Source organism: Rhynchophorus ferrugineus, unplaced genomic scaffold, assembly GCF_030347505.1.
Source record: "Rhynchophorus ferrugineus isolate W39M unplaced genomic scaffold, kcgeb_rfMv2 rfM1, whole genome shotgun sequence".
In the NCBI taxonomy this organism is placed as follows: Eukaryota; Metazoa; Arthropoda; class Insecta; order Coleoptera; family Curculionidae; genus Rhynchophorus; species Rhynchophorus ferrugineus.
Window position 1 is genome coordinate 30,354,223 of NW_027472580.1, and position 26,224 is coordinate 30,380,446.

Sequence of the window (26,224 nt, forward strand, 5' to 3'; positions counted from 1 at the left end):
GTAATATCTTGCAAGGCGTGATTCAGCAGGTATACCTTCAATGCTGGTAATTTATGTCAGTGTAGTCAAATTATTTACTATATTTACTACCTTTAAAATAAACGTGTCTTGTTAACGTAATCTGAACGTGAATATCTTATATAATATTTGAGGTTAGATTTCAATTGATTTGTTCGTTGTATATGTCTACATACGAGTATTTAGCTAAGTTAATATGATCAATAAACAGATATTTAACTTTATGTATACATAATTTCTTTCAATTATATTTCAGTAGGTCATAGAATGACTAATATATGTTCGGTTAACGTGCTTTTATCAAGTATTTATAACCTGGTACGTGGATATAATGGCTGACAGAGATTTTAAGTATTTCGAATAATATGTTAAATCACGTCTAAATACACATTTTGTAAAACACAACGAATATAATAATAATAGAATAATAGAACTAACTCCATGAAACTATAAGACTCAATTATTAAAATAAAATTACAAAAATGCGATTTCTGCATTTTATTGCTACAACACTAGATACACTTTTCCTTTTTATAAACTAGTTAGACTTTTAATAAAATCAACTATATTGTTTGTGTTGTAGTTCAACTATGTAAGAGTAACTGTGCATTTTTACCAACTAGGGTTTATTTAACGTGGACTTGAACCACGGTTCTCGGCATTAAGTCCATTGACTGGGGACTGAGCAACATATAAAGCATCCGGTCTTACCCAGCCTGGTTACTGGCGTGACTGGAACTATTTGCTTGTCGTATTTTACACTTCTGCCTTTTGGACAATGACAATTTTAAACAATCATATATATAAATTTACGATTACTGTTTTATCGTCTTGACAATTGGCGATATTTTTTTTTCATAATCCATTAAGATGTGACGCAAAATTGATTAATGAAGACGAAATACATATACCAAAAAATATGCAAGAGATTCAAGCAATCAAGTGTTTGATGTAGACAACTCATTTAAAATTTTAAATTAAATTTTCTGAATATTTAATTTTGTATATTAAAAGTATTTGAAAATATTTTTTTTATTCCTTCTTACACTACTGCTAATTTAAAACTGTTAGCATAACAATGATATATGAAATAAGTGAGGCAAAGAAAATGGAAGACCACCAACAAGTTCCAACACATACAGTGATAGTGGTGAATTGTGATAATTTCTGCTTTTATTTATATTTAAAAACCTAGTAATCACGCTCAAATTTAAATGTTTTATTTTCAAAATATCTCTATCCTATACTGATTCTTTGTTTTGTTATATCTTTGGAGGGCATTTTTCCCCTTTAATTTCTTTAATTTCTTGTACATGTCTTTATAGATAACACTGGACAATCCAACAAAGGAATAACTATCCCAGTTACGCCAGTAAACAGGCTGGATAAGATCAGATGTTTTCTGGGATGATCTGTAAGTTTGTTACTGGTCAGTCGGTAGGCTTAACATTTTATTTGTATAAATAAAAATGAATAGCCGAAATATATCTACGCGGAAGATTTCGAAACCACTGCACCAAATTGAATTTTTTTTTGGATTTTGGTACGCACAAAAAAAATTTAAAAAGTTCACAGAAAAGTTTTTTACATTTAATTTTCATAATATGAATAGCGTGACAAAGAAGACAATTGACAAAATATTGACAGATTGATGTTTCTTTTTAGTTGGCTTCTGGGTATAAAGGGATTCAATTTAGCCAACTTAATATTTGTTAAGTTAAATAATTCTGTTAAATAAACAATTTAACATAAATTATGCATAAACGAACAGGAAAAAAAACATGTTCTGGGATGGCAAAAACTCTTTGATAATTTGTATGATGAAAATGGCTTTTTATGTTGTCCAAATTTCACAGAAGCCTTTAGTAAAATGTCCATTATTCTACTGAGGCACACCATGAACTCATTATTTTGTATTATTGCTTTTAACTTGTCACTGTCTAAATACACGATTTGTCTGGAGCCATAGTGGTTTTTATAACAACAAAAATAATAAGAACTTCAGTTTACCCATTTGTTCATTCATATTCAATTTCAATTATTGCGATTATCTTGCAACCGAAGAACAAGCAAAACTTTGTTAGCGTGTTTCGTGTTGGCTGTTCTTTTCTAAGTTTCTCTAAGTGTAGCGGGTTTCGAGGTTTGTCAGCGTGGTATTTTATTTAATTATAAAATTCCATCAGTAAGGTGTCGAAATATCGGTAGGCCTACGCATAACGCAAGCTAAATTCATAATTTTCGAGAGAATTCGCCGTGTTTGAAGGCAAATAGAATGCGAATTTTTCAAGCGGGATCTAACACGGCTCGGGAAGAACCCAATCTGTCGTGTTTAGATTTGATTTAATAGTCGCTTACGGCGTTGATAAATCAGTCGATATTTGAAACAATTTCCAGAATTTCCCAACATTGCAGTGTTTTAAAGTTTTGACTCGAACCACCAGGATTATGTTGCGTGGAAAAACAGGTTAAATTACTACAACTGACAACGTCACTTAAATCACTGAACCATAGAGTAATATATAGAGTGTTAACTTAATACAAATAATTTCAGAATTGTTTTGCGTGGTCTCAGCAGGAAGGCGCTGAGGACGTCATTTCGCTACATTCTATTGGTTAGTTTAAATTACCATTACACGCACCTGTAAAGGACATATTTTATTAGGAAAGCATCTCATTGCTTGAGAATTTCATACCCATCACGTGAGTTGGTCTGACGCCACATTCTACTACCAATTAATATACAAATACAAATATTACAAAATATCAAAAAATTAAATATAAGTATGTACTGAATATATATATATACATATATATATATATATATATATATATATATATATATATATATAGATATATATAATGCATGTAGATAAAAAATAATGGAATATATCATACATATATCAACATATCTCCTGGCAAATATAATCAAAATTGTCTACAGCCCTGTTCCTTTTTTCGTATTTCTTTAGTGCTATTAAATAGGATGTACTAAAAAGTTTCATTTTGCATGTCATTTTGCTTCCTCATACTGAAAGCAGAGCAGCACAGCTGAAAGTCTGTGTCTGTTAATATTTTACTTACTTGTTCAATACAAAAATGTCTTGAGGCAAGTAATAATTATTTTTCCAATGTTGTTGTGAAAAGTGGGGAACGGATAATTAAAACGGTTAAATAGTATGATATACATCAAAATGAGGAAAACATACCAAAGAGTAATGCTCTAAGGAACAACAAAAAATTAAAATTTATGATACATATCAAAATTACTGCTATGCTCTTATTATGGTAAAATCGAGTTAAGGAGACAGCTTAAGGATCTACTAACAATATAATAAAACAATCATGAGATAATATCTTGTCTATAAAATCAAGCTCATCTTCTTGGTCTACAAATTGTATTTTTTTATTTTATATTAATATATTTTTTTAACATCCTTGTTGAAAAGGTTATCTTGGTTAAGGAGTTTTAAACCAAAATATTAAAAATATTTTAACCAATATAAATTTGTTTCAAGTAAATGAACCCCTTCAAAATAAGCTTTTAATTGATGGTACTATACAAACAACTGTTTAAAGGGTAACAAAAACTTTGATTTTAAAGTGTGTGTTATATTTTCATGATTTCTTCTGTTGTATTCCTGTAAATAACAATATATCTGAATACAAGTACTCTATATAAATAATTGTATACGTACCAGATAAAAGAAATGCTAGGCCACAGACACAGCTTTTATCTAGCTAATATGGGTTGCTTCTTCCAAGAAAAACGACGTCTGTTTTTTTTTATTTCCGCACATACGTTGGATACACAACCCTTTTGAGAATTAAGATACATTATAATCAAATAATAGTGATTATAATTAAGGCACAAAAATGCTGATTGTACTCAATGTAAAACATACAAAAATGCCGTCATAAACAAACCATAGAAACAAACAATCGGTTTATAGAAATTAGCCATTAGCCAATGTCTTTGTAGGGAAATTCAAATGAACCAATAAAAAAAGTGGTCTCAGAGCCAGCGTTGGTTGGACCACGCAATACGTTTCCTCGGTTTTGTCTTAAGTTTAAGCTTTAAGTAAAACATAATCAATCAACATAAACAAACAGACAAGAACATAATCTGTCAAATAATTTATTACAGAATATGCAACATTACAATAGTGTATTCCAAATGAGTTCAATTGGTGCTAATATAATTGAGGAAAAGGGTTTCAATTCACTAGGTGGATTTGGTTACAATTTATGATTAATAATAAAAAGATAATACACCTAATAAGGTAACACCATATGAATTTATTCTTATGGCGAGACATAGTTCGTTATGTCAGTTAGTTTAACATTTTTTGTTATTAATATCTTCGTCAACAATCTGTCCGTGGGCAATAAGTATTATTGTTTGATTTACGTTATAAAATATAAGCATCCTAACATCTAGAAGATCACTTCAGTAAGTGATCTGCTGTACAACTTATAATCTAAATCTTATTCTAGATACTATTCTAACTTATTTTAAAGTATATCCTAAGTTATTCTAATGACTATTCTAACTTATTCTAGAAATTATTAAAATTCACGCTATGTGTCTATTAACCAGTTCGTATGGTAGTTTGCGTTTGAGCCTACGCACTTTACTGTCACCGCGCACATTTAACTGTTTGGCGAGTGTATTAGGATGCACTAATAGTCTTTCAGAGTACTTCGCACCAGCAATTTGAATCGCACTCGTTATGGGTTCTATATAGATAATGCGTTGATTCAGTTTGTTGGACACCTAATATGGGGCATCGACGATGAGCCGCAACACTTTATTCTGGAACCCATGGAGGATATCTATGTTAGATTTGCTAGTAGTACCCCACAGTTCAAACCATAGGTTCAGACGGGCCTAAGTATTGACTTATACAGCAAAACCTTATTATCTAATGATAATTTAGATTTACCAAGCTCATACATTTTCAGAAGTCAGGCAATACATTTGGTTTAGTTTAAGCCCAAGCTGTTTGCGTTTTGCCACTATATGTTTTTCCCAATTCAGACGCTGATCAAAATACATTCCCAGATATTTAACGCTGTCTGCTTGTGGAAGTTCATGATTATTCAATTTTACTGAGGGACATGTTCTTCTGCAAAGGGTGAAAGTCATGTGGGTAGATTTTGTCTCATTTGCTTTGATACGCCACGTTTTCAACCACAATTCGAGTTTGTTAAGATGAAGTTGGAGGCTTTTTGTGGCTGATATTGGATCCTCGTGTGATGATAAAACTGCTATATCGTTAGCATATGTTGCAACACTAGTGTTTCGTGAGGTCGTTTCGGTCAGCTGTATACATAAGATATAACAATGGAGAACCCTGCTCTGCGGAACACCCGAATATATGGGCTGTAGGTCAGTGTATTCGTCACCCTGTTTGACAATAAAATGTCTGTCTGAGAGGTACAATTTCAGCGATAGAAAGTGCGTATGGGGCAAAAGCTTTTTCAGTTGAACGTGCAGTCCAGTGTGCCACACCTTGTCGAAGGCCTGAGAAATATCGAGAAAAGCAGCGGAGCAATATTTTTGATCGTTTAAGTTTTTGTTAATTTGGTTTAAGTTAGTTTAACATGAAATCGAACGTATTTGATAAATTTTAAAGTATTGTTTTCAACTCTTTAATCAAACAAAATAAGCTGGCTCAGCAGCCAGAGTGGTCTAAGCGATGACATGGTTCTCCTTTTCCGCGATAGTCCTAAGTTCACATTTTGCCTTTCTAGGGATGAAAATGTTATATTTGTGATTGTATATATGAAAGAGTTTAAGTGTATGTGTATGGTCTCTAGATTGGTCATAATAGGTTATTATTCGGAATCAAGGTTAAGCAGTAAGTTCAGCCAAAATAAATCCTAGTTGGTAGAGATGATATCAATGATATATATTATATGTTAAGGTTTTTCGTAGGATATTCAATAATTTATATTGTATGAAGTAATGGAATTTTATATCAAATATGCTAGTATCTATATCTGCTGGAGCATGTTAGGAAAGTATTATCTTATAAATGAAGCACGATCAAACATGACAAACAAATTTCCTTAATATAGTATAATATTGTGGTTAATAATATTATTTTCATAAAAGGTTATTTTCATAATATCTCAAGTTCAAAATACAAAAATTGCAAACTTATTTCATTGAACTAAACTGATTATTATTAATGAGACTATTTTCATTTCAGAGAAGTTATTGTATTACTAATATTCATTTTAACAATTATTTACATTTACTGACTTTACTGACTTTACTGACGATATGGTATATATTTTTGATTAAATATTGGAGATAATAAGATTCAGTGTAGTTTTGTTTTCATTTTAATTAAAAATAATGTTTTCGATATAATCAATTTTTATTTGCACAATGATTGATGGACAATTATCGGTACAAATGGATTTATTTTATGTACAATAAATTAATAAAAATCTATATAAATCACTTTACCAAGCATGAGCTCCATAGCTAGAAACTACTGGGGCAGCTACAGTCTTAGCTACAACTGGAGCGGAATAAGCTACGGCTGGGGCGGCAGCGTAAGATACGGCTGGGGCGGCAGCGTAAGACAGAGCTGGGGCAGCAGCGTAAGATACAGCTGGAGCAGCAGAGTAAGCGAGAGCTGGGGCAGCAGCTACGGTTTTGGCTACAATTGGGGCAGCAGAGTAAGCTACAGCTGGGGCAGCAGAGTAGGCAAGAGCTGGGGCAGCGGCCACAGCTGGGGCGGCATAGCTGGATACTACAGCTGGGGCACCATGAGTGGTGTAAGTGGATACTACAGATTTGGACACAGCTGGGGCAGAGTAGGCAGCGACTACTGGGGCAGCTTTAGCAATGACTGGAGCGGAGTAAGCGGAAACAACTGGGGCTGAAACAACAGTTGGGGCGGCAACGGCTTTAGCGACAACTGGAGCAGCGGCGGCGTATGTGGATACTACAGTTGATGGATGAACTTGAGACGTAGAAGTGATGGATTTGGATACAACAGCTGGAGAAGAGTAGGCTACAGCAGCAGGGGCTGAATAGGCCACGGCAGCTGGAGCTGGAGCATGGAGGAGACCAGCGTTGACGAAAGCCAAAGTGGCAGCGAGTACGATAAACTGTAATTTAAAATGTAAGGTTAGGTCTTTAGGTAGGTTATCCTCAACTAAAAAACATATATGAAATCCTACGCATCGAAAAATATATTTGAATAAATAACAAAAGTTTAAGATTAATTAATGCATAAACCTCTCATTACTTACTTTGTAGGCCATTATTGTTATTTGATCTATGCTTTAATCAAAACTGATGCTATTTTCAACGGCTTCACACATTTTATAGTCGAACTGTTGAGAATACGATAGTTGGAGTTTTACATGGTGGGGATGAAGCTTTCGCCAAAAAATTATGTTGTTCTACGCTATTCATTGATGCTTAACCTTCTTCAGGGCCAACTCGTTTTGCGTAAATATCAAGTTTAATTTAAGGAGTTGCTACGCTATCGAAAAACTATTTCAGTGTATACGCGTGTTTTGCATTCGTTGTGAAAAACAATTAACGTAACGAAATAGTAAAACACTGTTCAAACTTACTTAATAGACAGTGATTTAAGTAAATATTTAAAGAAATGTTTATAAAAAATCGTTTAAGTAATGAATGAATTAATATTTTATCTTAGATCTATTTTTAGCGGCATCAAAAGTTACCAGTCTCATTATCTTATGATAATGGATTATTTAAATGATTCTTCAATGTTTCGTAAGGGTATTTAGATATCTATATATTTTTTGTACTTGAAATAATAATTTCTTCTACAATTGATCCAATATTCTATTTGCGAAGAAATAATCATTATAGAAAGTATTAGTAGCCAGCTATAATGAATATGTAGATATGTGTATCATTTTGTTGGGATTTGTATTCGAGTCTAAGAATTTATTATTAACAGGATATATTATCTCATTTTGTATTCCTTTTGATTGACTTGATATTATTTAATCTATAGACATTTTCCTTTAAGCAATGTTCTTTGTTATTATATTTTATTTATAAATTAGTTTTAATCTAGATTGATCTTACTCTTTGCCTGAACATGTACACCCTCTCAGAAGATCAAATATGAGTATACTGGTGTAGCTGAGATGCTTTTTTCTTGTCGGATTTTACATTCTGGTATTGTTACTTCAATTATAATAAATCCTTCCTTTCCGTACTTCCAATTCCATACTTTCAAATATTTGCCAAATAATTATACATGGAATTAAATGTTTTTAATCTAATTAAGTTAGCAGTTAATATACAGTCCGGAAAAACCCATAGTTGGTAAATTATTAATTATTATAATTATATCATACCTGTAGGGCCATGTTCCATTTCAAGTATTTGTTTTAAAGTGGTGTGGCATGTGTTTATGTTTTAAGCTTTCGTTAGATTAAACGAAGAACAGATTTCCATTGTTGTTGGACTCTGGGAGAGTTCAATATATGACAATTTCTTGTTCTTGAAATAAAATGGTACTAGTAAATTATAGCGTTTTATTCTTCTCAAAAAATATTATTAATTACAAAATATAAATAAATTTTTTAAGATCGGACAATATTTTTCTTCTCATTTTATTCTAGTTAAAAAGAGATGCAATGATGTTTGGAAGATTCGAACATGTAACCGAGTCAACCTACGAATGTCCTCTGGTTCTAAAATGTCTGCAAAATTCTTTAAAACAATAGTGATAATAATTACATGTTCTAAACCGGCAAACGTTGTGTTGGCACTTTGATCATTTTAATAAACTTCAAATCGCTACTATTACCCTGACTGAAAATGCCATTAGATAGTAACAGATTGCGTCTCTTAATTAGTTACTTTGAATTGGAACAAGACAATGGAGTCCCCATCATTCAGGTAAATTATATGAGAAGATGTAAATACTGATACTGTTAAAAGCTAAGTTCCTGCGATTTTTATTGGAAATATTTTTAGCGTGTTGAAGTTGCATTGAACTTTAGTATGGATTATATGACTAAAATATCTCAGGTCAAGATCTTCATCATCATTCATAATCTTGATGTTAGCTCTATCAGAAATCAAATTTGTGAAATGTATAAGAACTAAGGGTAGGTTTGTCAATACAAAAAATTCAATTCAATACAAAAATTAATACAACTTTTTCAGATTATTCTCTTTATTTGGAAAATATCCATTTAAACTAGGGGTATGCAGGTCTTTGAGGGATATATAACAAGATTAAATAAAGATTAAATAGTGAAAAGATAAACCGATAACGAACAGGTCTAACGTGGTATCCAGACGTTGCTCTTAGAAGATTACAATTTTAAAAGCATATCAAGGAAGACATATTATTTTAGTTTGTATATTTAGATAAGATATACATATTTCAGAATGGAACCTTATTATTATAGTAAATATAAATGGAATTTTTAATTCCGTTTTATGTAATTATAAAAATATATGTTTATATATGGTAGATCAGATGGCTGAACAATATAGCCACAGATTATTACATCTGTATCCCTATCACTGCATATTCAATCCATTAGAATTGATATGGGCTATGGCCGAGTTTGAGAAGTATATACAAGCAAGAATTATCAAGACACGTGAAAAGAAGCATAGTCTGCAATAGCACCTTTGATTTGGATGAATTCCATCAGGTACATTGAAGAAAAAATTGACAAGTGCTGAAATAGTGAAAATTAGTAGCTTAATTATTAACTGAAAAAGTGAAAATGAAACTTGACAATCTTAATAAAACTTTCCGGTTGTGAGATTATGATCCAATGCTGACAATTACCGAGACAGAATATTAGGATAATTGTATAATAACTGTGTACACACATATGTGTGTAATTATTCGGAATATACATGAGAATTTGGTAAAAATGTATGAGCAGAGAAAAAAGAGTAGTAACTGTTTTGCGGATATGACAAGTACATTAGGGAGAATGTAGTTCTATCAAATCTAATTCAAACTTTCAAACTATTGTAACTGTATAATTAACTGTAATTTAAATCTTTCCACAATATATACATTAGATGTATTATAATGTTACTTTATTTTAATTCGAATGTTGTTATATATCAATGCCAAAAAATGAACTCAATAAAGTCAATTTCGCTTTAGTTGCTTTTTATTTTTATAAAAAATACTATATATTATTTATATTTACAGGATAGTACGGACGATGGCTAGTTCGTATTTATTATAGTTTTATCTTATATACAATAAATTAATTATTTATCTTGTTGATTTACCAGGCATGAGCACCATAGCTAGAGACTACTGGTGAAGCTACAGTCTTTGCTACAACTGGAGCGGAGTAAGCTACGGCTGGGGCAGCAGCGTAAGATAGAGCTGGTGCGGCAGCATATGATATAGCTGGCGCAGCACTATATGATATAGCTGGAGCAGCAGAGTAAGCAAGAACTGGAGCAGCAGCTACGGTTTTAGCTACAACTGGTGCAGCAGAGTATGCAAGAGCTGGAATAGTGGCAACAGCTGGGGCAGCATAATTGGATACTACAGCTGGAGCACCGTGGGACGTTTAGGTAGATACAACAGATTTAGATACGGTAGGGGCAGAGTAGGCAGCGAGTACTGGGGTAGCTTTAGCAATGACTGGAGCGGAATAAGCGGAAACAACTGGGGCTGAAACAACAGCTGGGGTGGCAACGGCTTTCGCGACAACTGGAGCAGCAGCGTAGGTAGATACTACAGGTGATGGATGAACTTGGGAGGTAGAAGTGATGGATTTGGAGATAACAGCTGGAGAAGAGTAGGCTACAGTAGAGGGTGCTGAATAGGCTACTGCAGCTGGAGCTGGAGCGTGGAGAAGACCAGCGTTTACGAAAGTGGCAGCGAGTACGATGAACTGCAATTTAAAATATAATTTTATCTATGAAATTCTTATGTATTAAAATGTATTTGAATAAATATAAAAGCTTTAAGATTAATTAGTACATAAAACTCCCATGACTTACTTTGTAGGCCATTATTTTTATTGGATCTATGCTTTAATTAAAAATGATGCTATTTACAAAGGCTTCACAAATTTTATAGGCGAACTGTTAAGGACACGATAGTCGGATTTTTTATAAGGTGCGGATGAAGCTTTCGCCAAAAAATTATGTTGTTCTCTGCTATTCATTGATGCCTAACCTTTTCCAAGGTCAACTTGGTTTACGTAAATTTTTAATTTTAGTTTTTTAACAAGTTTAAATTAAAGAGTTGATTCGCTATCGAAAATCTATTTCACTACATATGCGTGTTTTGCATTCATTGTGAGAAATTTAATTTAAAAAAATAGTAAAACACCGTTTTAACATACTTGATATACAGCTATTTAACTAAATAATTAGGATGTAATAACAAAAATGCGTTTAAATAATGAAACGAACGATTGAATATTCTAGCTTAGATTGGTCATTGAGTGAAAAGTTTCTTCAAAAAAAAATCATATATATCTTATACTTAATAATGTATTCTTCATTTGACCAACTCTCTTCCTGCGAAGAAATATTACTTAAAAAACATCTTAGTAAAAATTTGATGAATATGGTAGATGTATGTTCATCAATTCCTGCGAATTTGTAATCGATACTAATAATTTATATTAGGATATGTTATGTTATTGTCATAAAAGAACGTAACGACATAGCATTATATTGATATTACTGAATTTATACATGAATTAGAACAATCAGGACTGAAATTATTCTTTAACATAGACTTAGATACCCTCTTAGAAAACCCAATTTGGTTACTGGAATAATTAGTATGTTGGGAAGAAATAATTTTGTGGGGTTTTAGAATTGTTTTACTAATTTAACGAAAATAATGTCATCGACAGATGAAAACAATAGTTTAACACAGCGTTAATCACAGGTCATAGTACTTTGTTATTTTTTCTGTTCTTGGAATTCCTAACAATCTTTTTATCCAAAATTTCATGATGATAATTTTAACATTTATTTTAATTTTAATTTTAATAATTTTAATGTTATAATTAGATTATATAAGTATGTGATTAGAAAATCATCAGCCTTAGATAACAATAGCGTTGAATAATATTTTACGGTAATTAGAAACTGATTGGATTACGGTCTGTTGGTAGAGTTTTTTACTTTAGGTCTTTTTAAAATTTGTAAAAGGTAGCGTTTTAACATATCGGATTGTGATACGCAAGATCAAATTTTGAAAAATTCCTTTAGAAATTAGGCATTTTAAAATTGACAAAACACTTTCCGACGCTAATTTACTGGAATTTTGCATCGAAATTCAGGAGCTTCGGCAAATTCAGAGTTGATGAGGTAAAGATGGATATTAAATAAGAATTACAAAGGACTGATAAAAACATATCTAAGGACTTTTTAAGTTTTGTGACGTAACCTTTATGTTTTTGGATGTGCTGAATCCGAAAATGAATTCCTTGTGACATTAGACGACCAATAGTAGTCTGATATTATTGACACACCTTATTTTTCTTGCTATGTTTTCTTTGTCATCTATTTAATATCCTGACTAAATTGTTTACCTTGCTCTTTACTCATATTTCCCAAATATTTCAGGTGGGAATAAAGACAATGTGCTTTTAGCATTTTTTTTTTACGATTCCGGTCTAATTTGATAGGATTTTGGCGATATGATGCCTATATATTTCTCGATTCCTCCTTAAAAGCAGTCTACTCCTTTTTGAGTATCCGTCATATTCGGGATGAATCGTCGGTTAGTCATTAGATTCTGTATGTATTCTGATGTATTTGAAGCAATCCCCGCCTTTGAGAATGGATTTTATAAATTGCGTTATCACTGCGGTGCCAACCTATCATTGAGGACATTTTCTTCACCAACTTTAAAATCCTTCGACGGCCAACTCTTTTTGGTGCAGTGATTTATTCAATCTCCGGTATCCAATAGAAACAAATATCAAGAGAATTTGGTAAACCTAGCTTGTTGTCCGAGCAACCTGCATAAACTTCCTTTTGATGAATCTATGAATGTTTTTGTTTTCAGGATACCAAAGAACATAGAAATCAAAAAAATACTGAATTAATTTTTTTGTACGTAACATTATTTTGGTAAATTAAAATGTGTTTTCTTCCCTATAGAAATATTATTTATCATCACAAAAAATTCATTGTTAATTAGACTTTCAAAAATATTTATTCAACACATCTTACAGTAAGATGTAAAGTAATAATTGTAAGTACTATGTAGGAATTTTACATATTTTCAACAATGAAGCAATCGACCTCTCAGACCGGAGATTTATTGATGTGTTAGTAATTTCGATATGACATGAAATTGCAGATAATGAGTTCATAATTTTAAGTTTATGATATTTAAAGGGTTTAAGATATGACAACAATATTTCATCAATTAAATAAACAATAAATTTACTTTTATTTGCAATTTATTTCGATAAAAAAATATTCTTTGTTACACCTAATTTATATTTACAGCTTGGTACGGGTAATGGCTAGATGGCATTTCTTCTTGTTTTACATTAAGTATAATAAATTAATTATATATTTTAATGATTTACCAGGCATGCGCACCATAGCTAGAGACTACTGGAGCAGCTACAGTCTTGGCTACAACTGGAGCCGAGTAAGCTACGGCTGGGGCAGCCGCGTAAGATACAGCTGGAGCAGCAGCGTATGATACAGCTGGAGCAGCAGCATAAGATACAGCTGGAGCGGCAGAGTAAGCAAGAGCTGGAGCAGCTGCTACGGTTTTAGCAACAACTGGGGCAGCAGAGTAGGCTAAAGCTGGAGCAGCGGAGTAGGCAAGAGCTGGAGCGGCAGCAATAGCTGGGGCCGCGTAGCTGGATACTACAGCTGGAGAACCGTGGGTGGTGTAGGTAGATACAACAGATTTAGATACAGCTGGGGCAGAGTAGGCAGCGACTACTGGGGCAGCTTTAGCAATGACTGGAGCAGAGTAAGCGGAAACAACTGGGGCAGCAACGGCTTTAGCTACAACGGGAGCAGCGGCGGCGTAGGTGGATACTATAGTTGATGGATGAACTTGAGAGGTAGAAGTGATGGATTTGGAGACAACAGCTGGAGAAGAGTAGGCTACAGCAGCAGGGGCTGAATAGGCTACGGCAGCTGGGGCTGGAGCATGGAGAAGACCAGCGTTGGCGAAAGCCAAAGTAGCGGCAAGTACGATGATCTGTAATTCAGAAGATATTTTATCAACACAAAACAGAAGAATAATTATTTTATTATTAACTTTAATTATTATTTATTTTATTGTTAATAATTTTATTATAGTTTAATAATAATAAAATCAAATTAGTAATCAGTTCTGATTTAACTAAAGTAACAATGATTAATCAATATATAACACTTCCACAACTTACTTTGCAGGCCATTGTTGTTGTTTGATCTGTGCTTTTTTCAAAACTGATACGAATTCTATATGCTTTACAAATTTTATAGTCGAATGAAAAGGATACGCCAATTTGTAGTTATGTGTGGAGGGGATGACGCTTTCGCCGAACATAACGTCGTTCTACTATATTCATTGATACTGAACCTTCCTCAAGGTCAAGGCGCCTTGCGTAAATATCACAACTAATTTTAGAAGTTGCTCTATTATATGTTTCATTTCGGTTGCTTTACATTAATAATGTTCTTCAGGGGGACTAGTAGATTATTTTAGAAATAATTATTCAGTCAAATTTTTAATTGTTTTATTTAATGATGTTTAATTTTTGTTTTATAAAAGAAGGTGTTTAAATTAAGAATATATATATATATATATATATATATATATATATATATATTTATAATAATATATACTAGTAGAAACTTAAAGAGATATTGCTAGTTTAAGACTATCCGATGAGTAATCAAATCAAATCGGCAATTTGAATGTTAGCAAAGTTCTCTATGATACATACTGTTCCGTCTGGTATGTTGTCGCCAAGATTATTACGTGCATGTATTTTGTTCAGCTAATATCTATTGGTGAAAACGTATGAAAACAATGTAAACAAGTTTTAAACAATTTAGCTAACATGTTAAATGTTATAGTTCCGATATTTCTCTGCGTAAAATAACAGTTCTCTATTTAGTATTAACAAGATATTCAATGTATACAGATGCTAGTCGTGGAACTTTTTTCAAGAGATCAAGAGATTGAGAAGATTGGCGAAATTTTCGATGCCATTTCAAAGATAATTAAAGATATTTCTTAAACATTTTAAAAACCTATTAATTGTTTTTAATAAACTTTTAATATTGGTTTTAATAGTTTTTAATTTAAGTTTTATTAAAAATGTCGCTACATTTTAAAACATTTATAGATTATCGATATTGTTAGGGCCGATTTATCAGTATTTTAAAATCTTCTTAAAAATATTAATATATCTTCTGTAAAATATTATTACTTTTCGTAGTTCTTCCAAAAAAAAATCGAAATTTTTATTACTTCGATTTATACTGATATTTTTTTAAAAATATCGAAATCAATATATAGATATTTTTTGAGTGGAGCCAATCAAGAGTTGGCCCATGAGATGATCTGACAATCTAGTTGTGCATATGGTAAGATCAGCAAGGTGTAGCAAAGTTGCGCTAAAATGTAATAAAATTGTAGCTTTAAATGTTTATTTATGTCGATTAAATATATTGCGCGACATTTGTTGCAGGAAAGAGTAGTAAAATCGAGAATCAGACGAAGAGTTATAAAAGGTACTCTCTGCAGTTCCACGCATAGCGTCTTCTGATAACCACTTGTTGATATTGATGCGGATGGCACACGTGTTCAAAATTCTGAAGAAGTGTAAAAGTGGATCAATGAGTGGACCACTGTTAAGCTAAAATCGTTCTTTTGATACGGTATCACCATGTTGCCAGAAATATCTGAAAAAGCTGTAGAAAATGATGGAAATTATTTATATTAGATACATATAGTACTATTTTTTTTAAGTAAATGAATCTTAATGATCAGAATACATGAAAGCACTCTTATATTAAGTACAAAGGAACCAAACGTTACAATTAAGTGGTTGTTGCAAGTTAACTTTGTTTAATAAGACGATAAAATAATGAATTTATTTATGTATACATTTTGTTCACATATGTCATGATTTTGATATTGAATTTAGATAAGCCAATTGGCCACACTTAAGTAGGTTGATTTAATATCAGAGAAAATGTTGGTAATAAGTCATTGTTGAGGATTCCCTTGACCATAATCTTTTAAGTTGTTTACATCACGGACTAACATGCTAACCTTGCTCTGTTAACATTAATATCATCACTGATTTGATTTTAGTAACATTTTAAAAAGCTGATTATGAAGATTATCTGAGAGACTATTAAGAAAATTAGAGAATAGTTAATAACGTATAGTTTTTGATAACTATGTTTCTAATATATGTATTGTCAAAAAAATGGTAGAAGCTACGTCGTGTATACATTGCATAGCTAAAGATATTTTATTTTCTTGTTCAATTCTTTTGAGTATATCTTCTAAATTTATTCTAAATGTTTTGCTTTGAGTTTATGGGGGCATTTTTAACCATTTTCTTGATATATAGATATAATTGTTGCTTTTTGTTACTGTTTTAATTATACTTTTTGTTGCGGTAAAATTATGTATATCAGAAGCTCATAGAAAATTATTAATTAATTTTTTTTTAGTTTTTGAAACTAAATAAAAATTACATAAAATTTTAGAGTTAAATATAAGAAAATTGAAGGACATTAAATTAAGCTTTTTGCTACTGAACATAATTTTTAATTTTTTCTTATATTTGAGAGTCTACTTTATACCAACGAGGGTTTACCTGGACTGGACCTACTGTTTAATTTGGGCTCCGAACCACGGTTCTTGGCATTAAGCTTACCCACTGGCGAGTGACCAACTTAGAAATAATTTTGGAAGGCATCCAGTCTTACCCAGCCTGGTTACTGGTGTGACTGGGATAATTTTCCTTGTCGGATTTTGCGCTCTTGCCTAGGAAAATTACAAACATTAAACAATCGCAGATATAAATTTACGACCATGCCCAGCAGTATTCGGACCCGCGACTATCGCAACAGTAGGTGGATCGTCCTGTCGCCTTTACCACTGTGCCAACCAAGCCGGCGAAAATAATTTTAATATAACATAAATTTATCATTTACTAACTAATATTTAAATTCAGTACTGACATTAATTAAAACAAGTCGGACAGAAATAGACGATTCGGTGGGCGTCAAAATTATGAAGATACATGAAAGCAATTTACTCAAGGAAGTTTAAAGGAAGAAAAAATGGGTGGACGTGTTAGGCCTAAACATAGTAATTTTAATTTTATCATTTTCGGTCAATATATGAACATTTGTACATGACTAAGTTAAGAATAGTAGGTTTAATTTTCCAACTGTATATAAAATACAATTGTGTTGATATTATACTATATAATTACCACCAAAATGAATTAAAATAATTTGTAAGCTATGGCAATTCAAATTATGTATGCCTAATATTTGCTGTTAACCAAAATTTCTAAGGAAAGATATACAGTTGATGGGACATAGTGGATGCGCTTTTACATGACGCAAAATACTTTATTTATATGTTGGGTTTTATTTCTGAATTCTCTGATTTGATCACGTCTATTATTCCAGCCATATTTTTACATACATCTAATTTAAACTGCTAGAATATTTAGAATAATTAATAGCAATAAATTCAGTCAAAATACTTTAAAACAGTATTTAAAAATGTCTTTTTTCTGTTATTTGTGAACGTAGAATTCATAATGCATCTACTTTTTCAAGCACAAATGATCGAAAATATTATATTCTCCGAGTAAATGAATTATTTGATAACCTTTGATATCACGACAAATTTGTGGAAAGTGTCCTAAAAAGATAAATGGATCAACAGAATGGGAATATGGTGAAGAAGTAATTTGACGAATTAACTATCACACTATCATTCTATTATTCTATTATGAAATTAAAACCAAGAAATCAGCAGGATTGTTTTAAAAAAGGATTAAAAATCAATAGTGTTTATCCTGGTGTTTATAACAAAAAAACAATACGAGTTCTACCATAGTAAAACATTTTTTTGGCAAAATTACTTTTTTATTCAACATAATTCCCTTCAAGGGTGATACACTGATTATAGCGACTTTCGATACCATTTTTCTAGTACGATTTGTCTCTTGCTTCAAAATAAGCCTCAGTTTCGGCGATCACCTCTTCATTCGACGAACATTTCTTCCCAGCGAGTATTCTTTTGAGATCTGAGCCATCGTTTTCACTGACTTGTGCTTCAAATGCGGCCGTTTTCGGCGATTTCGTTTTTCAAACGGTCCAATAACGCTATGTAATAGTCGCTGTTGATGGTCTTTCATTTTTCAAGGTAGTCAATGAAAATTATTTCATGCGCATCTCAAAATACAGATGCCATAAATTTGCCAGCCGACTGTTGCGTTTTTCCACGCTTTGGAGCGGGTTCATCGTGTGTTGTCCATTCGGATGGTTGTCGATTGGACTTAGGAGTGAAATGATGGAGCCATGTTTCATCCATTGCCACATATCGATGCAAAAACTCGGGGTTATTACGTTTGATCATGTTCAGACACAGTTCCGAATCATCAACCCGTCGTTGTTTTTGGTCAAAAATGAGTACGCGTGGCACCCACTTTGCACAAAGCTTTCTCATACCCAAATATTCGTGAATGATATGATGTACACGTTCAGTTGATATTTTGGAGTATCTGATATTTCATTCAGTTTCACTTTACGGCCATTCAAAATCATTTTGTGGAATTTTTTAAATATTTTCGTCGGTAGCAACCACTTTTGGGCGTCGACTGCGTTCACCGTCTTCGGTGTTCATTTCACCACGTCTAAACTTAGCATACCAATCCTTGATGGTTGATTTTCCTGGGGCAGTATCTGGAAACTTGGCATCAAGCATCAAAAATCAAGCAATCATCAAGTTTTTGCTTCAACTGTATTTTCCCTTCAGAAAGCAATATTTTATCAACACGCGAAATTCCTTTTTATCCATCTTTTTCATAATAACAAAAGTTGCTTCATTCAAAATGCTATAATTCACAAACTGACGATCCGCCAGCTGTCAGAAAAAACATCTTTTTAGTGTTAGGGCTAACTAAAAAATCTATGTGTCACTCCGGGGAATTTTCAATTGATATGTTAACAGTTGATGTATTAACAGATACAATCAATTTGAAAAATGATTGATTGATTACGCGTTTACCTGGTTAATTGAAAAAATCTAATTACTTGCTGCGAACGATTGAATAAAATCACTGAACAAGAAGAGTGACCAAGACAAGGCTTTGATTTTATGTGTTAACTCTGGAAGAAGGAGTGGTCTGACTCTAAATAAGATTATAGAAATATGATAATTGGATAAAATCCTCCAAATATTAAAGAGTATTGTCGATGTGTATTTTGTTTCATCTATAATTTTGAAAAAAGTGTGGATTTCCAAGATCGTAAAAACAATGGAGGAATAAGTATCTTATCGCATGTTGGAAAAGTACTGAATTCTAAGAGCCCACAAGAAGCAACTATGAGCAGACAATATTTAGACCGAATGATGGTTGTAGAGGTAAAGTTTATTTTGCTCATTTAGATTATGATGGGACGTGGGAGATGTTATTTTTATTAATTTATTTCTGTTTTCAACTGTATACACAGGCTTTTATATTTTATTTGTCGAATCCATTTGAAATCCGATATGGTGTTCACAGGAAATGTTTAACTGTTGCTTTTCAATATAATTGTGAATGAAATTATGTTAAATTTTCAAAGACACAATATTCAGTTTGATCTATAAACTTCTTGACTTATCTGATGTTTGCTGATTTTTCTATTATTATTTAATATTGTTACTAGTTGTTCCGACTAACCTACAATTTTTTATTGTACTTTATGATAACTTAAATCTAAATATATAACTAGGAGCATCCATCGTCCATATCTCAGTCTCTGGTGAAATAATGTTTATACATGTCATTGCTGTATTTTTTATTAAGTGCACCTCACTATACAACATTACATTACATAAGATCAGATGGTTTGATTCTTTTGAGTCTGTGTCCTGTTCTGGTGGTATCCAAAAGTTGCAATACTTCAATATTCTGATGACAATGAAGTCTTTCCTCATGCCTTCTTGCAATCATCTTCATTTCTTGACTGTGGGTATCTGAAGGTCCCGATGTAGGTAGCCAGTTCTGTAGTATTTGGGTGCGCCCACAATACTTCTCAGGACCATAATTGAACTCCGTTTGTCCATATAGGTTTCAGTATTTGCTTATATAATTTATTATATAATATATTATTTATTATAGCAAACAATTATGTACTGATAACTGTGATTTTCTTCCAATTAGCCAATACATTTTGCTATATTTCAATTGCTTTTCTTTACTTCTTTGTATGTTTCTTCCAGCGGAATTTTGCATCAAGATTCATAAGAATGATAGTACTATTTAATATGTTATTATTGCTTGTATGGTCTGATTGTAGGTGAAATGCACTTGCACAGATTTACTTTTGTTAATTTTTATATTCCAGGCTTGTGTCCGATTATTTATATTGTCACTTGTCTTTTGTAATTTTCTTGTGGCTTCTTCACTATTATCTCTGATAGCTAAAATCGCAGTGTCATCAGCAAATGTAGCCATCGTAATATTCTTCATTTGTGGTATATCACAAGTGTAGAGTAGATAAAGCATTGGCCCCAGTATACTTACTTGTGGTACACCTGCTTTAGCTTCTTTTATTGTAGAGTAAGCTTCTTCTTGTTTAACTCTAAACATTCTGGCTGTAATGTACGATTTTAGCTGTTCGGTGTATTGTTTTGGTAACATTTTCTGTAGTTTATGAACAAGGCCTTCATGCCAAACCTTGTCGAAGGCTTGTGCTACATCTAAGAATATAGCTGAGCGTACTTTTTTACTTTCGTAAGCTTTTTCGATAACTGTTGATGTTGATGATATATTTATTGCTACAAATGTTAAGGCTTCAAGCCTACTTCTGATATAGTTCGCAGTGCAGAATCATATGGCTTGGAATAATTATAAAGAACCAAACAATGGACAACTGGCGAAATATCGGATCGGCGATACAAAAGATGAATTAATGAAAGAAAGGCAATATTATAACAAGATTAAAATCCGGCTTTTTTGTTGTTCTTAGATTTGGACACTTTTTCAACCTGATAGCTTAAACCTTGAGTTATTCGATTTATTGATGCAAAATAGTGTCTAGAGATGTTGCATTTGTACTTAAATCCTGCACTATTATCCTCACTGCGCTTCTATTTAAATCATGATCGAACCATAACCAATAGAGCCTTGGAATTAAGCAATGGAGCCACCCAAGCCTTGGGTATTCATTATCATCATTATCATCAATCCATAGCCGACACTTGGGGATAGAGTCTACTTCTCAATGCTGATTATGGTGTTGTTGGTATCGTAGGACTACATACATTATTGTCTTTGTGGACTATCTCGCTGTATCTTCCAGAAAAAAAGTTAATTTTGCCAAAAAGTCTGTGAGAAATTAGTTCACTTTTCATTTGACAAACATGTATAAATCTATCTGCAATGTGTGTTAGTCTGTGACTCTGCATTTTTATACAACTGAAACATGCAGAATTTGTTTTACGCATAACAGGTGAAAGACCTCAATCTTACGATGTCAGACTGTAACGGTGACCAAGTCTCGGAGCCATATAAAAAACATTCAATAGAAGTGTTCGAAATTGTTCGCCTTGATTGTAACATTTCCTTTCTTCCACAGCAGCTATCTTAGGGAAGGAAAAGCTTCCGTGGCATTACTGATTTGGCTTATTACGGTGGCAGATGCCCCTTTATTTTGATTTGTGAGTATTCGGTAAGACGTAGGTGAAGGTTGGTAAGGAAAACCTAACCAGATAGAAGATATATACAGATTTATTGTTTTTCGTATTTCTCTACTTCATAAAAATATTTTTGGTATAAAGTTATCATTAATGGTTATATTCATGAACGAAGAATGTTTTAGTTATTAATAATTAGAACAATTAGTTTAAACTAAGGAGGTAAATAAGTACACAATTATTTTTATCGACTAAATCGATTTTTATGTTATATTATTTGATTTACAGCAATTAAAGCAAATATAGTTGTCGAGCATTTTATGCTAAATAAATAAATATCCTATATATTACAATATTTACCAGGCATGAGCTCCGTAGCTGGAAACAACGGGGGCGGCTACGGTTTTGGTTAAAACTGGTGCAGAGTAGGCTACAGCCGGGGCAGCGGCGTATGATACGGCTGGGCCAGAGATAACAGTTTTAGCCAGGGCTGGGGCACCAGAGTAGGTAAGGGCTGGGGCAGCGTAGCTAGAAACTACGGCTGGAGCGGCGGCCACAGTTTTGGCTACAATAGGAGCTGAGTAAGCAAGAGATGGAGCGGCATAGCTGGATACTACAGCTGGAGCACTGTGGGTAGTGTAGGTGGACACGACGGATTTTGATACAGCTGGGGCAGAGTAGGAGGCAACTACTGGAGCAGCTTTAGCAATAACGGGAGCAGAGTAAGCGGATACGACTGGAGCCGAAACAATAGATTTTGAGACAAGAGCTGGAGCGGAGTAAGCTACAGCAGCGGGAGCTGAGTAGGACACGGCAGCTGGAGCAGAGAGAAGACCAGCGTTGGCAAAAGCCAAAGTGGCGGCAAGTACGACAAACTGAAATTTAAAAACCGAAACATAGCATATTGTTCAACTTATATAATAAGAAATCAAATGTTTGATATTAATTATACAAAGCACTTACTTTGTAGGCCATTGTTGTGTCTTGTTCTGCGTCTTATTCAAAACTGATACTGTTTGGTTAAATATTGCAAAATTTATAGGCGAATGTTTAACCATACAATAGTTAAAAACGCCTGGGGCGGAGCATCGACTTTCATCCAAAATAAATCGACTCCACGCTGTATATAGTTGCAAAAATTATATCAGGGTCAACTCGTTTTATGCAAAAATAAGTCGATGTACGAAGAACTTGTAACGACAACCATTCTTTCACTATATATTTGTCTATCGATATTATTAGGATAATTGCATAGATCTTATTTAAGGTCTTAATGTGGTATAAATCCCTTTGAACCGAAAGTAAGGGTAAGGAAATACTAAATGGCTACTTATAAAAAATTATGTTTCCATTTAAGGCATTATATTTTTCTTTAGAAGTCACACTGTAGTATTTTTTTGAAATATACAGTAAGACGTTGAAATAGTATATCAAAGAATGATTATATCTTAAAAATATATTTGCTTCTCAAAATATTTTTCACCTTTTTAAAAGTTTGAATTTCAAATATAAATTAAATCCTGGAGTGACCTTTAAGACATTTTTTCCTTTTTTTTATTTTTTATCACTATCCCGTAATTTTTCCTTAATATTGTTCTTAAAGTCCATCTCTAAACTTAATAAGCCTTTTATATATGTACAATCAATCTCACTTTTGTGTTCCTTTCCTAAAAGTCCTTTTTCGCCGACCGTTGGTATCTTTAGGTCTTTGTGGATATACTCATTTCTAATATTCTATGGGACGTTTGCACTACAGCAAACATATGCTTTGATAATATTGATATAGGATATCTTTGTACAACTCCATAGTTGCACAGAGTACATCTTCAATAGTTTCAAAATATGTATATATAATAAAATAAACTTTCTTCTTTCTACCAGTGGCCACCGAACCACGGTCCTCAGCATTAAGCTTACCGACTGGCGAGCGACCAACTTAGAAATCATTCTAGAAGCAGCTTGGTTACTGGGGTGACAGGGATCATTTTCCTTGTAGGATTTTACACTTTTGCGTAGGACAAACACAAATATAAAATTAAAAATATTAAAGACAAACATAAATTTACGACCATGCACCAGTAGGATTCGAACCCGCGACTATCACAACAGTATGTGGACCGTTCCGTCGCCTTTACCACTGAGCCAACCAGGCCGGCTATTAACAATTTGTCCTAAAATGGTAATTCCGACCGTTGTTCAAGCAACTACTACATTTTTGAGTCTCATACAAAAAGTGTTTAAAGTGGTTAATTTATTTTCGGAAGGTGTATTAGAAATACAATAATCGAGACGAACAGGTTTAAGCAAATGATGCCAAACAGTTAATGCTGCCTGTTGACATATTTGACATAGTTTAACTATTTTACAATTTTACATTTTGCACTTTTTACAATTTTTTAATCAAAGAATTATACAGATTATAAATCCTATCACAGTGTTGGCAAGTCCATTAATTCCATTAAAATACACGTTTTAAATACTGTCATAGTAACTAATTATTAATGAAATAATTACTTTAATGAAGTGTTTAAGTTTAGAAGAAAATCTTGATGTACAATCACTATATTATATTAATTTAAATAAAATTAGTTTGGAAAAAATATGTAAGTAAGTCATATAATGAAGGAATATAAAAAATGCGGTATTAAATGTTAGTTTATTACTTTGTATACTACTCTATATAACTTCTTTTTTGGAGCATTCAAGTTAAGGAATTGTTTAAAAACAATGCCAAATTCAAATCAAAACATGTATAAATGCTGTAAATAAATGTGAAGTCTGCTCTAAAATTCAACCGTAACAAAAATTCAAATTCAAAATAACAGCGTGTTGCAGCTACACTGAATATTAATATGGACAGATTCACTGAAATATCTCAAAAAATGAAAAATTTAATCTTAGATTCACCGAAAAGAAACCATCCTTATACGAAGGGGGTGACGATTTCAAGATCAGCCTGATGTTAGCTCGACCAGAGATCATATGTATGAAATGTATAAAAACAGTGAGTAGTTTATTCAACATGAACTTAATTTAACACATTTATTTCAGAGGAAACTGTTAATCTGAAAAGTGTCCATAGAAAGCTTAGAGATGTGCAGCTCTTTGAGGGTTGTAGAACATCTTTTCATAGACTGTTAGGCAATACAGGCTATAAATGTTGTAAAGATAACCCACGAATAGGTTGAAAGGAATTTTCAGACATTGCTTTTACAAGAATACAGTTTCTAAAATTATATATAAGACAATCAAGAAAGACTTATTATTTCAATACGTGTATTTAGATGAGGCATGAATATTTCAGAAGGGGACCGATATATCCAGTAGTCACTCATGGCAAGATGATAATAAAAATAGTTTTAAGACAACAAACGTTGATGGAAAGAAGTAAAAGTCGGAACAAAAGTTGATTAGGTTTTATTAATCATAATATTTTTTGAAGGTCTATTGCAGATATTTTGTTCTTTATGCTGGAAACAGGAATGGTTAATAACACCTTCGGTTTGGATGAACTCGATCAGGCACATTGAAGAAGAAATTAACAAATGATGGGATTTTGAACAAATGTTAGGTAGATTGGAAATTAATAGCTTAGTTATTCACTTGCTCAATGCTGACTATTTGCAAGGCATGGTGATGAGAGTGGAAACAACTAAAGGTGATATATAATTGTAGATATAATGATACGATAACTGTAGAAAATCTTATTGTAGAGTGTGAAAGATTTATGTGCAGAGATATTTGGGTAATTGTTCAGAATATACATGAGCATTTGGTTAAAATGTGCCAGGAGAAACAGAATACTAACTGTTTTGTAAATATGGCAAATGCATTAGAGTTAATGCAGTGATTATATCTAGTTTTATTAAGGAAGATGTATATAGATAGTAACAGAAGAAGCTGCAGAAGAAGAATGCAGTGATATCAAAATGACTATTCCGGAAAAACTGTAGCGAAGGAAATAAGAACTAAGTGTAAACAGTAAATATGCTCTCTAATGAAAGTAAAACATATTACTTGGCTGTATAATTGTTAATTATGCATCCAGCAGCGACCTCTATATCAAAAAACGCACTAGGAACTCATAACTCATAGGTGGTATGGAAAAAAACAATGTATATATAATAAAACGCAAATATTTTATATGTCAGAGCCAACATTAACTTAAAATCGGAATAGATGCGCCAATATTCAGTGTTTTGTCGTCATTAATTTAGATGATGCCAGTTCACTCTTTTACTGAATGTAAATAATATTACATCTTCCATATGTCATCAGCGGCTTCTCGTGATGTCACATATTTTACTGAAGATTCACACACATTG

At 32.5% G+C, this 26,224-nt stretch overlaps 4 protein-coding genes across 4 annotated transcripts; all 4 read right to left on the reverse strand.

Moving 5' to 3' along the window:
* Positions 1-6,372: 6,372 nt before the first annotated feature.
* LOC143193670 (uncharacterized) lies at positions 6,373-7,332 on the reverse strand. The gene is made up of 2 exons (XM_076399994.1): positions 7,291-7,332; positions 6,373-7,146 (listed from the first exon to the last, which is right to left on the reverse strand). Exons 1-2 carry the CDS (start codon positions 7,300-7,302, stop codon positions 6,493-6,495), a joined length of 666 nt encoding a protein of 221 aa, XP_076256109.1. The 5' UTR covers positions 7,303-7,332; the 3' UTR covers positions 6,373-6,492.
* Positions 7,333-10,296: 2,964 nt separating this feature from the next.
* LOC143202290 (uncharacterized) lies at positions 10,297-11,038 on the reverse strand. The gene is made up of 3 exons (XM_076413735.1): positions 11,027-11,038; positions 10,613-10,917; positions 10,297-10,522 (listed from the first exon to the last, which is right to left on the reverse strand). The coding sequence occupies exons 1-3, from the start codon at positions 11,036-11,038 to the stop codon at positions 10,297-10,299; spliced, it is 543 nt and encodes a 180-aa protein (XP_076269850.1).
* A 2,403-nt stretch (positions 11,039-13,441) lies between these two features.
* LOC143206683 (uncharacterized) lies at positions 13,442-14,460 on the reverse strand. The gene is made up of 2 exons (XM_076419341.1): positions 14,413-14,460; positions 13,442-14,222 (listed from the first exon to the last, which is right to left on the reverse strand). The coding sequence occupies exons 1-2, from the start codon at positions 14,422-14,424 to the stop codon at positions 13,587-13,589; spliced, it is 648 nt and encodes a 215-aa protein (XP_076275456.1). The 5' UTR covers positions 14,425-14,460; the 3' UTR covers positions 13,442-13,586.
* Positions 14,461-22,189: 7,729 nt separating this feature from the next.
* Positions 22,190-22,874, reverse strand: LOC143202345 (uncharacterized). Its single transcript, XM_076413852.1, has 2 exons — positions 22,863-22,874; positions 22,190-22,774 (listed from the first exon to the last, which is right to left on the reverse strand). The coding sequence occupies exons 1-2, from the start codon at positions 22,872-22,874 to the stop codon at positions 22,256-22,258; spliced, it is 531 nt and encodes a 176-aa protein (XP_076269967.1). The 3' UTR covers positions 22,190-22,255.
* Positions 22,875-26,224: the final 3,350 nt, after the last annotated feature.